Below are 13,580 nucleotides of genomic sequence, written 5' to 3'. Positions count from 1 at the left end.
GTTAAAAAAAAAATGAATATGGGGCTTCCCTGGTGGCGCAGTGGTTGAGAATCTGCCTGCCAATGCAGGGGACACGGGTTCGAGCCCTGGTCTGGGAAGATCCCACATGCCATGGAGCAACTAGGCCCGTGAGCCACAGTTACTGAGCCTGCGCTCCGCAACAAGAGAGGCCGCGATAGTGAGAGGCCCGCGCACCGCAATGAAGAGTGGCCCCCACTTGCCGCAATTAGAGAAAGCCCTCGCACAGAAATGAAGACCCAACACAGCTATAAATTAAAAAAAAAAAAAAAAAAAAAAGAATAGAAGATTCAAGTTCTTTCTATAAACTTGTTCATTACAGTCTGCTTCTATTAATGACACCTAAGACAGAATGTGCTTTTTTTTTGATAACAATGTTGATTCATATTATGCTCTCAAGATGGAAAACTTCTTAGATCTTTCTCCAAACGAATTGCTGTCAGGTCAGTAGTCTCCCTTTTTGCACATGACAGGCTGATTTTAAAATATATAATATGTGTTATTTCTAGTAAATTTTGTATTATTTACACTCATTTTTCCAATCTATTGAAACCTTTTTCTAAATTCACATTCTTTCATGCAACTTTCCTTTACAGTTTGGTGCTGTTACGGAATATATAGTCATTTGACTAACTGCTTCACATACTTTTAATAAACAAATCAAGGCATAGATAAATGAATAAATTCTACCACTAAGACAATTTTTGCCATTTTAAGAAAAATATTATTCTACAGAAAAATGTGAAAATCATAAGGTTCATTAAAGGGCACAAAGATAATTTGGTCTTCCCAATTAGAACATTTTTTCTCAATCCATTTCTTCCTATTGTCACCTGTTCTGTGAATTAGCTTTTAATCAGATCTTACCAAAAAATAGTTTTTAATTAAAAAATAAGCCATTTATACTCCCATAAAAACTCAGTAAATTCTGTTTTTCCTACAAAAATGCTGCATATAAGCTGAACCAAAAGAAACTGTCATTATTCAACCAATTCTGACTTATAAATAAAGTAATTTCAATAAATTCATATAGCTGTTCTAGTCTAACTTTATATTGTGAACTACTGGATATATACTGTCTTAGGCCAAACTTGGTAAAATAATATGTGGCATATTTATAGAAAGCATATGATAACAGCAAATAAGCATTACTAAAATTACCACTTCTCTCATTCCTTCCTGAGCCTTCAAGTATGAATTTTCAAACGCTGCTTGCTGAAGCTTCAAAGGAAGTGCTTTCAATAATGTGGAAGGACCTCCTTTTTTCATATGCTGAAATAATCTTAAAAAAAAAAGCAAAAAGTGAAATATAAACCGTACTTTCCAAAGCATATTTACAGGGCAAAAATAAATCACTCTGTGAGACATACTAACATATTAGATTTTCTTTCAAAAGACCAAGGAAACGTGAGTCTATTTAAAGAGGTTCAAATCTACTGCTTAGTATTAGGGTCTTTACCATATACTCCATTTTCTCCTAGAACTGAAAAGGGTCTCAACAGACCTTTTAGATTATTGCCCAAACCTGAATATCCCTGAACTCTAACTAACCAGAAAAGAAAAATTGTCCTCTGGTCAAATACCAATTAGAAGCAGCCACAGACTCTTACATCAACCTGCTCTAATATTTAATCACAACTTAAAAGTGGATAGCTTTAATGTCTTGATATTCCATTACAAAAATTTTATGTGATAGAGAAAAGCTGATCAGTGCTTTTTGCATAATGTACAATCATATTTAAGGACAACTCTTTAACCAATTTTGTCCTTTATCCTTTTTTACTAATCAAAACTTATGAAAGTATCAACTTTTTTGGTGTTCCTCTGACTCCTTCAGTTTCTCTAATCTCTCTTAAATAGCCTAATATTAGATATCTAACAAGCAAACAACCAACAAATAAATAAATGCTATGCGCATGCCACTCATGAATTTATGCATTTTTGAATCTTAAGAGATTTTTTTAATGCCACCACTACCCTGCTTTATTGTATTCAACTTATGATCCTCTGTAACCCCAGATCTTTAACTTTAGTATATATTTTCTATCTTTTTTAAGGACTTGAAGTAAGCACACATTCATTAGCAAACCTTACAATGCTCTATGGTTTTTAATAAAAACAGTCCTAAGCCTGAGCAGTTAGACACGATTCTGACTTATGAAAAATTATTGTCAGAAACTAACACACCATTGTAAAGCAATTATACTCCAATAAAGATGTTAAAAAAAAAAAATTATTGTCAGCATATCCAAATTTTGGACACATCTAACACATGTATTTATGTGACTGCTGGGCAAGTTCTTTATAGCATTCTTTAATTATTGGTCACTTACATTTGAACAGTAAAATTACTTAAATGATTTTCAGCTTTGATGTTTTTAAAGCATAATGTAATTTTTTTTCAAATGTTCATTGATTTTACAAATTATTAAACAACTGACACATTCCAAGTATTATTCTAGGTACTAAATATACAGGAAAAGAGACAAAAATCAATGCCCTCTAGGAGCTTATATCCTAGGTAAATGTGTTAAAATACAATTATTTCAACTGGTGATAAATGCTACAGAGAAAAATAAAGCAGAGAGGTGCTTTATTTACAGGAGTGTGAGGTAGGAAAGGCAGAGGTAGGTTGTAATTTAGTTTTAAAATCAAGTTGATAACCTGATAAACATGCAGTTGTTAAAAAATTAATATTTGCTTCTTCAGGTACTCAAACATAAAACACATCCCTGTGAGAGAAACACTCCAATGCCTAACTCTATGTTCACTTGAATAAATATGATTGTAATTAGCACAATGTAAAATGTGCTAATTTTCATTTTACAAACTCATATAAAATCTCAGTAATATCCAAACATCCTTTATCTCTTGTAAGTGGGAGTAGACACACCTCATTCAACTCAACCACTTACTAGCTGTATGGCACTGAGCAAATTACTTTATCTGTCTAAGCCACAGAGTTTTCATTAATAAATTGGAGAAAATAATAGTATAAAAGTGATACAGTTGTCAGAATTAAGAGAAAACATAAATGCCAGGCATACAATATATGCTCAGTAAACGCTAACTATTTTTAATATCACAACTAGTGAACTATGACTGTCCTACACATTGAATTGCTATCTGCAGCACTCCAGACACTTCATGAATACTTGACCCATTACCTATTGATTGACTGTGCAGCCAACATGCGAACTTGGTGATGATTATCAGCAAGAAACTGTGGAAACACTTCATTTACAGGAAAGTCTTTTCCCATTACATTCAGAATAGCCCATTTTGAATAAGGATCAGCCTATGGGAAAAGAACAACTGAGGTTAAATGTGAAATACTAAGAGAAAAATCACCCATTAACAAACAGAAACAAAGACTGCTTTAAAAACGTCCATGGAGACCATACTAATAATCGAAGTAGAATAACTCACCTCAAGCAAAGTTTTAAGGCATTTTACTAGTGCCATTCTTACAGAGAATGTGCATTTTCCCTCCTTTGTTAAGTGCCTGAAATAAAGTATGTGTCTTAGTATCAAGTAATTATTCCAATAAAAGCACAGTAAAAAAAAAAAAAAAAAATCACTGGACATTAAGGTTATTCTAGGCTGCTTCCAAAATTTCTTTCCATGTTGAATTTAATTCTCACTATGTGGCATATGCCAATACTCTCACCTTCCAAAAATTCCAGCTAAAATAAATTGGTTTGAAAAGGAGTTCATTTTAATGTATGTTACTTGTGTCACACGATTATGCCTCATTTTGGTGCTATCCCACTTCAGCTAACCATGTTATAGAAAACTTGCTTTAAAAGGAAAACATTTTTAAAGTTGTTGTGTTGTTATATCAAAGACTTAAAAATGACATTCTATACTGACTCAGAAGTTCTTGCCCACCAAATGGTAGGAGGGCTCTAAATTACATATATGTGCTCCTCTATAGGTGTCTTGGTATTATCTCACACTATGACTATATGCATGAAATAACCAGATAGTGACAAGGCCAATTTGTCCACTTTAGGAATATAAACTACTCAATTGATTTAGACTTGTTGCACTTTGCTTTATTCATCATACATGTCAAACTATTAAGAGATTCAAAATTCGCAGGGAAATACACTAAAACCACTTTAGGAAGCCAAGTCTTAAGCAGAAAACAATGCAGTTCTTCAAGCAATTAAGGAGGGAAACACAAATTACATTTCACTATTGTTAAAAGATGTATATAGTTACATTCGAGGATTAGAAGAAATCACTAATGTAGAAATGCAAAGTTTGCATTTGTATGCAGAAGTGGCAAAAGAAAAATAACTCCACAAAATGTCTATACCCACCAAAATGCTTCAATCACTGTTAGAAACTGTCCTTGAGCATCCCTTGTGTTCTCAGCATCCATATTTCCTTGACATAGGTTCGTCACTATGTGAAGGACATGGTTTAAAATGGTTTTACAAACATCTTGGTCACGGCGATACAAAGAACACACATTGCTGTAATGGAAAAAAATTTAACTTTATCAGCATAACAGAACACACCAGTTTAATTTACAAATTTAGAGTGAATATTTTATATGGTTTTAATGTCTTACGATAGTGGTTTTAGAAGTTCAACAACATCTTCCATTGGCAAGGGATATTCTTCTCCAGGAAGGTCCTTTAAAAGCACTAGATACTAAGATAGTTGGGTGGGGGAAATTAGTTTTTTTTTTTCCAAATATCATTTATTTAAATAAGTACATATATGTAACCATAAATGCATAAACACATGTGCATACACACACACACACACACATAAGCAGTGAATTTTTATGAAGCAATATAATTTAAAAAAACGGGGGGGGGGGCAGGGGTGTTTTGAAGTCAAACAGAGCTGGATTCAAATCCCAGCACCATAACCTGTTACTACTTGAGTGGTTTAAAAACTTGCCTTGTCATCTGAGTCTTTGTACTCCCAGCTGTAAAATGAGGATATAGCACTTACCTGGCCAGGTTACTATGAAGATTAAAGGAAATGAATGTAAAGGTCTAGCATTTATTGTAGGAATTCAGTAAGTGACAGCTGTTATCACTGTTGGAGTTAAGTGCCTGAGCAAGAGTCTGAAACTATATTATGTCACCACCCTCCGAAAACAATGCTTGGGGATAACTTCAATGGTTAAAAACTATTCTATTAATGAATTTTGGAAAGCAGAGATAATTATGGGCAGTGAAGAATCCAAATACCCTGACTTATCTTCCTATAAGGCAACCTTGTAAGGCTCTCTATGGAACGATGGATATAAAGGGCTACTCAGCAACTACCAGTTGTTATAACTGGTAGTTATAACTAGGCAGCCAGTTTCTGACAGCTGCCAAATAATTTTCTAGTTGTATTAAGAATCAGAAGGCATTTTTTTCCTATCATCTGTATGTAGAAAATTATTTCTTACTCCTTCTGATACTATAAAAGAATATTAAATTGGACCATTTTAAATATTTGCCATGAGAGTCATGTGTGATGTTACTGAGTGTCTTGAAGTGACTTTGAACATCAAAGCCCCAAGAAAAGCATACAGCCCTCCCCATTGGTTGGGGCTAGAGACTTGACTACAGTGTTTGCCAGGGTTGAAACCAGGGAATCAAACAGGGCTCAAATAAGCATATTTGCCGGGGCTAGGGATCAACCAGAATGTTCACCACAGCTAGAACATGACAAGGAATTCTACCAGGGACTCAACCTGAATGTTTCCAAGAGGTTCTAATTAGGGAATAACTTGGCATGTTTCCCAGGGCTGGGGAAATCATTGCCATGTTTGCCAGTTTGCTGGGACTAAGGATATGACCATGGACTCATCCAGGATATTTGCTGAGACAGGAGCTCTCCCCACATGTTCACCAGCACTGGGGCTAAGGGTATGGCCCACACGGTTGGGAGATAAGTTACATGTAATAACACTGAGTAAACAAGTAAATGCACTGAGGTTAAGTGGGAAGCCAGGTTTCTTACTGTTGGAAAAGGGAGCTACAAATATGGACACAGAAAATAAATCCTATGATGTTGGATTGGAATTGGAGATATCTAGCAGTAGATGAGTAAAGTGATGACAGAAGGGAAGGAGAGAGATTACTTTTGTTAAGTCTAAATCTAATCATGAGGAAACATGAGATAAACTCAAAGTGACGGATTCTATACAGCAAGTTGCTGTACTATTCAAAAATATGAAGGTCGTGAAAGATAAGGAAAGACAAAGGAACTGTTCCACACTGAAAAAAACTGAACAGACCTGACAACTAAATGCAATGATACAATGTTACTTTCCTGATGATTATACTGTGGTTATATAGGAGAGTATCATTGTTTTTAGGAAATACACACTGAAGTAAAGGGGCATCACGTCTGAATATTTAATCTCGAAATGGTTCAGAAAAAAGTGTGTGCTTGTGTGTGTGTGTGTGTGTGTGTGTGTAGTGTGCAAAGAGAGAATGATAAGTCAAATGTGGTAAAATGTTAACTACAGAGGCTTATGAAGGAAATATGGGAGTTTTGTAGTATTTTAACTTTACAGTCACTTTGAAATTACATTTAAAAATTTTAAAGCATATAAACCAAGGTCAAGGCAAGATTCAGACTTCAACAACAATGTTATGTGAGTATTATTTTTACATTCAGAGTCTGTGGCTCCTGGCCTAGTTTAAAATAATAATAATTACACCCAAAGAGAATAAATCTATCCAAAGTCCATCCAAGTTTTAATGTTTCAGTATCTACTTAAATTTTTTTCACAGTATATTAGAAGAAAAGTGTATTTTATAACTAGTCTCAGATTCATTTCTCAAGGAAGCAATTTCAAGTCTTCAAAGGTACTATATGATTCTAATATGTCAGTCCATTACATTTAGCTAGCAACATCAGACACAACTGAAGCACTTCTTCATTTCACTGAACTCACCATGTGTAGATGGAGAGATTTGGTAAGGTCTAGCATGCTAGAATCAATTAACATTAACAATTTCCTTCGAATATCAGCTGCTCTAAATGACACAGTATTGGTCTGAGCAGTGGTTACACACATACACAAGAACTTGAGCATGTCTAAAAAAAGTAGATCTTGCTTTGACAGATGTTCTTCAGCTAAAGGATTCATGGCACCTAAAAATAAAAAGCGCTTATTAAGACTAAGAGAGGTGTACAACAAACACATACATTGAACATTAACACAAATATCTTCCCCTTGAGCAACCAAAGAGATAAAAATATATGGAAAGCAAAATTATGATGAAATTGATTACACACTAAAAGCTTCAAAATTCTTCAGAAAAGGTTACCCTAGGATTCTGTCTTCAATAAATAATCTATGGAAAAATCTATATAGACAAATATTCACTGCAATACTGTTAGAAAGGAATCTAAATTTCTGACAAAAAAGTGGTCCAGTGGTTAAGAATCCATCTTCCAATTCAGGGCAAGCCAGTTCAATCCCTGGTCGGGGAACTAAGATCCCACATGCCATGGGGCAACTAAGCCCACACACCTCAACCAGAGAGCCCATGTGCTGCAAACTACAGAGCCCACATGCTCTGGAGCCCACGCGTCAAAACTACAGAGCCCACACGCTCTGGAGCTTGCGCACAACTAGCGAGAAGCCTGCGCGCTGCAACAAAGAGCCCACACCACAACAAAAGATCCTGTATGCCGCAACAAAGATCCCGCATGCTGCAACTACGACCTGACCCAGCCAAAAAATAAAAAATAAATAAGTAAATTAAAAAAAAAAGTGGTCTAGTAAATTATGGTACATATGTTAATTGGGATATTATAGAGCCATTAAAAAGTATGGTTATCAATAGCACAAGTACCTAAATGAAAAAAATGCTTACAGTTAATGTTAAAAGAAAACAGACAAGGTATAAAAAAGCATTTGAATGTTGATGCTGATTATAATTTTGAAAGGGTCTATGTAGAATAACAGAAAAAGGTAAACAATGATGGCATTATGGGTGCTTTTGCACTATCCTGCTTTCTAATTTCCAAATAACCTATTATATGTTTTTATTTATTTAATAATTATTTTAAATTCCCCCATGAAGAATAAAATAGGAAACTAATAAATTCAATTAAAAATCAGGAAATTCTAAAGTGTATAGAGGGGAACAATCCCAATAGACTATACAAAAAGGAAATAAAATGAGCATAAAATTAGTATCTATGAGGACTTTCATAATACCAAATCAATGTAAAGAGGTAAAAAAAAAAATCCCATGCAGTAAAAGTATATTTACCAATAGTAATTTGGCTCTCTCCAGATTCATTTGCATCAATAACGCTACTAGCAGGGTAATCATTAAATAGACTCATGGATGACTGATCCTCCATCTCCATTAGATTTTCATCAGTACAATCTTCCACTGATTCTACTTCTCCAAAGTCAAATGGCTTTTTGATAATGGATACCTTCAAATAAGAGAAAGAAAGACGTTCCAAGTTGGCTTCTTTCAGAAGCATGCTGTCGTTAAAATTGACCTAATCAAACAATTCAAGATTCAAGTGTATGAAACCCTGCAGTATTATTTCTATTAAATGTCCTGCAACAGGAAAACAGATACATAAACTGTATTGTCTACACAGCAGAATAATACACAATCTTTACAAATGATTTCTTATATTAAGAAGTTTCATACTACCCCAAATTGATGAGGGTGTAGGTAAAATTATAAATTGGTAAGACTATTTTGGAGGACAATGACATTATCCATCAAAAAGTAAAATTTACATTCCTTTTGAACAAGCAATTTCATTTCTAGAATTTATCCTACACCCTTCATAGGCACAAAGAGAAGGAGATGAAAGTATAAGAAATTTACTGCTGAACTCTTCGTAAAAAAAAAATCATTTAAAATTTTATTTAAGATTAGTTGGGTTAAAATACATATATACTATTCCCATATATAATGAAATACCATGGTACTGCCAAAAAAAAAAAGTATACATAGGTATAGCCCTATGTAGTAGCAACATGGAAAAAAGACCAAGATGTATTATTAAATGAAAATACTCAAGTTACAGTATATTCTTTCACTCATTAAATATTTGAATATCTACTATGTGCCAGGCACTGTTCCAGACAAAAAAGTATGTAAGCCCATTTATATGGAAAAAGGAAAATAAATACCACGATGAGAATATGTTGCTTGTCTGGCAAGGTTTTTGTTTTTATTTTTAAGAATAGAGAATTATTTTGAATTTTGGTACAATGTCATACAGAAAAAGGTACTGGGTCCGGGTGATTAGTTCCCAATCACTTGGTCTATTATTATTTATTGAGAAATTAACTGCCAAGCACTATGCTAGGTACTGATATTAAGAAGCAATCAAATACATTCCCCCTTGCAAACCAAACAACTTTATTTAATTTCCACATTTTAAAAACATAACATACCATATACTGTGAGATGCATCCCTTTTCAAGAGAGATTTCAAAGTTATAAAAAGCATCTTAGAATCAATGAAATATGGTAGAAAAATAGGAAGCATACTTACTAAACTTGTACAAATATCTGCAATATCATTCATTAGCTTTGATGTTAATAATCGTAAGAAGAAGCCAGATGCAATCTTATTTGGACTGTGCTGTAATTAAGACAAACAAAACACCAAGCAAACAGAAATAAAAACAAACAATTATTCTTTGCAGATAATATTTTCTCTATCTTGAATGAATGCAGATTTTCTTTTACACTGGAAATTATCAGAATAAGCATGGATAAAGAGTTTACTATTAGGAGCAAGATATGAATTGCTTCAAAAATACAAACCTCTTTTCTTAAAGTAATAATAACTATAGCAAGTATCTTTCATTGAGCATAAACAACATTAAAGTAAAATACCAGCTATTGCCCCTAAACATAAGCAAGCAATAATCATAGCTTAGAGTTTATTCTTCCACTCTCTCCGTCCCCACTAATACCAAAACACAAAAAAACACATTAAAAAACCAGAAGTACATGCTGATAATATTGATATATGGCCATGTACTTAACATTAGCTTTAAAAAGTGCTTCTAGTTATTATCAATACTCTGGTCTGGCTCAGCTACCCCTCAGGCCTGCTCCAAATCAAAACAAAGATTACACACGGTAGCACCCTTTCTACCAAATGTTATGTAAGACTACCTGGGCAAAAGAGAGTAATGTGTGTGCTAGAACTGTTTATCTTTGCAGTGCCCACTAGCCCTCGTGTACTGGTATGCACATCACATACTCAGTAGTCAACAAGTTTTTATTAAATAAATGAAAATACACTGGCAATAAAAGAGTCACCAATTAGTTGTATATTAAAGGGGTAAAATAATCTCAGAAACTTTCCTGAGAAGGTTAGTTTCGTGTACTTAGTTTCATGAGAAACTCATATCACCTGTTGCTTTTTTCCTCTGGATACTACCTTAATTTACCAATTTAATTTAAAATCAGTGTATCAACTTATGAATGGACCCAAAAAACAGTAACAACACCAACCAGTTATCAACCTCCTAGGAAGGCTACGCTGTCAAGTAGGAAGAATATCTTACCTTGGTACAGTTATGTAAGCAACGTGTACATAGATGCATTGTATTTCTCAGTGAAACAATTCTAGATTCTTCATTTGTCTTATTTTTAAACAAAGTGATACTTTCTCCTGCATACTGCATTAGAGACTATTAAAAAAAAAAGAAGGAAAAATCCAAATTTCAGTTAAAATCATAGCTTATTGATTGCTTTTTTGTTTTACTTAAGAAGTAAAAGTAATCGTTTTAAGAAGTTATACTTGGTTATAAAATATAATTAAAAATGAACAAATTTTTAAAAACAACAAATCTTATACCCTGTTATCCTTACAAATCACACAACTGACAGAACAGCACCCAGAGATAAAAGTCAGTTTCATGCTTAGAGCCTACTTGATTAACACTCCTGGTTAAGAATTCTTTAGGATAACTGATCCAGGAAAAAATTTTTAAAGTACAGATAAACACCAGTATTTTTGTTAATGAGATTAAATTTTAATGTGATATAATTTCAATTACTGTATTTATAGTTGGCTTAAAATAATTTCAAATTTAAGGAAGGAGATACAGTATCATTTCTTCTCAGACTGCACAAATGAAAGAGAAAGAGCTAACCTACATAAAAATTTGTTTTCCAAACAAATATACCAGTTTTCCCAGGAATATATTTCATTCAAATTAATCTAAAACATTATTGACATAAATCTTCCTACCTTGGCTTTCTGGAATAATTCTGATTTGTATGCTTCCTCTTCAGCTATTACACCCACATAACAATAGCAGCCGAGAACACCCACCAAAAGACTTGAACACCGGACAAGCGTTTCTGAATTTGAAGTCTTAAAGTAAAACCCAAATAAAAAATTTTTATATTTTGTAAATCATTTTGAGTACTATTATCTTTTGTAAGAGCAAATTTTATGTACATATTAAAAAACAAAAGTTCAGTTAATTGAATTAATAGTGGCATAATTCTGATCATCTCTAAAAACATCTGAGGGATCCCTGCAGAGTTGTGATAACCAGGGTTCCCAGGAAAAACAGTAGTAGTATGTCCTAATGGCCAAGTAATATATCTCTTCTTAAAGTGGCTTAATGTACTGCACACACAAGCCCTTAAATATCTGAGGTAAGGAGGAAAGAAAGAAAAAAAACTGATAGGCAAATAAATGTCTGTAACTCTTAGAACATGAGTAGACATTACATTCATAATAAGAGACATTAAAATGACATTTTGAGCTCCTAAGAGATAAGAACCTTGATTTATTCAGCTTTTTAGACTCCACAGACTAGCACAAGGCATTTTTGCCAGTAGATACTGCTTAACCAATTTTATAGAATTATGTAAGAATGTGTAAAGGTTACACAGACAAATAAAATTTTCAGATTTTTCTGTTCCTATATCGTATGAAATGTCATTTTAGGGGAAAACACAGACGATCTCATTACTTTGTAATGAAAATGGTTACAACTGTAATCCAGAAGTCAGTCAGTAATTAGGCGCAAGAGAGAGCAAATAGGCACACTGTCTCTTCTCTGGCTCTTTGTATCATTAATTATGGCTACTGAATCAACTCCTTTGAGTAGCTTGTAGGTTTTATTTTAGTCAACAAATATTTTATCATTTATCATATAACAAAGCACTGCAGAAGATACAAAGATTAATAAAAATTATATATGCCCTTTAATGAGCTTCTAGCATAGTTTGAGAGATTTGTGTATATGGTACAAAGAAGATGCTAAGTGTCATTTAAAAATAGAAATATTAAGTACTATTAAAATTAAAAGATGTATGGCTGAGATTATCTAAGAAAGGCTTTAGCAAGGATTTTGACATATGGATTATCTGAACACATAGAAATGGGTAGAAAGACACAGGAGTTTTGGCAAGAAAACAGCACACATGAAGAGAATTTGTGATTTTAAGAGGACAAAGGAAATTTTATGTGAGACATTACTAAAGGACCTCTAAAATATGGATGACTGCTAGTTCATTTATTAATGAATTCTCCCTCTTCAAGTGCAACCAAAATCTATTAGATCAGTTTATATTATGTCCTTTTCTGTTATTGTAATACTTTCCTCCTCTGTACTAAGGTTCTTTTTCATCAAACAATCACTATGCTCAAAACCTTTATTACTACCCATCAACTCACCCAGAGAATTCTACTTCTTTAATGTCTATGAGAATTCCTGGTAAAAGAAAATAGTCAAATTGTTTTTCTTCAGTTTTCCTTTTTTCCATGCTAAATTTTCCCTATATGTAGCCATGTGCTACTACTTTGCTTTTAAAATTAAGCTTCCTAACAGTCTACCAAAGTAGAATCAAATATAGGCTTTAGTTGATTTTGAAAATCTCACCTCAGATGAGTAATTATTTAGAAGCTGTTCTGACAATCCCAGAAGATAGCGATCCAGTGATTGCTTGAGATTTTGATGGACAGAAAAGCCTACACTGGATTGGTGCTTTTCTGTAGTATGTTCTTTCACAATGGTTAAAAAATCCATCTTGTCAAAAGTTGTCTGAAGAAATAGTTCTTCAACTTCTGAGAATGAAGGTTCTTCTGTATCTTTTTGGTGTTGCTCACTTCAAAGAAATAAGATTTTTAATTTGTAAAATCAAATTATCTATTATTTCACCTTCATATAGCAGCAATCTATTACAAATAAAAACATTAACAGCATCTATATTATTCAAAGACTGATTATACAATTAGTGAATTATTCTTTTAAATGCTTCTCTTCTTTGGATTTTGATAATTACTTGTAAAGAATTTCATTATTTAGTAGCAAATTTTACTAATAAATGGACAAAAAAATAAAAGTTACAGTCTCAAAGGCAAATTCAGAAAGTATTAAAAAAATAATTAACAACAGATATAAACACTAAGAATAACATTATCTGAAACATTTCCCTTTTTTCACCTTTGATTTCTCCAAAATGTAGATCTTTTTTCATCTTATGCCCTCTGGAGGAAGAATAGGAATCTTCATGCTAGTGACAGAATTTTCAGTCACAGTGATAAACATAAGCCTCTTGAGTCAATCA

General features: G+C 33.2%; 1 protein-coding gene across 1 annotated transcript in view; it reads right to left on the bottom strand.

Moving 5' to 3' along the window:
- Positions 1–13,580, bottom strand: part of ATM (ATM serine/threonine kinase) — a 143,577-nt gene that overhangs the window by 90,702 nt on the left and 39,295 nt on the right. The window contains exons 14-24 of the mRNA XM_061203887.1: positions 12,893–13,118; positions 11,245–11,370; positions 10,556–10,681; positions 9,529–9,618; positions 8,271–8,442; positions 6,941–7,140; positions 4,601–4,683; positions 4,347–4,502; positions 3,448–3,523; positions 3,186–3,316; positions 1,180–1,300 (exon numbers count right to left, since the gene is read on the bottom strand). Of these exons, the coding sequence (XP_061059870.1) occupies positions 1,180–1,300; positions 3,186–3,316; positions 3,448–3,523; positions 4,347–4,502; positions 4,601–4,683; positions 6,941–7,140; positions 8,271–8,442; positions 9,529–9,618; positions 10,556–10,681; positions 11,245–11,370; positions 12,893–13,118 (1,507 nt within the window). The remainder of the gene's footprint in view (positions 1–1,179; positions 1,301–3,185; positions 3,317–3,447; positions 3,524–4,346; positions 4,503–4,600; positions 4,684–6,940; positions 7,141–8,270; positions 8,443–9,528; positions 9,619–10,555; positions 10,682–11,244; positions 11,371–12,892; positions 13,119–13,580) is intronic.

The sequence above is a fragment of the Eubalaena glacialis genome, chromosome 10, assembly GCF_028564815.1.
Source record: "Eubalaena glacialis isolate mEubGla1 chromosome 10, mEubGla1.1.hap2.+ XY, whole genome shotgun sequence".
In the NCBI taxonomy this organism is placed as follows: domain Eukaryota; kingdom Metazoa; phylum Chordata; class Mammalia; order Artiodactyla; family Balaenidae; genus Eubalaena; species Eubalaena glacialis.
The sequence above is the reverse complement of the archived record's forward strand: the minus strand, read 5'-3'. Positions and strand labels throughout refer to the sequence as shown.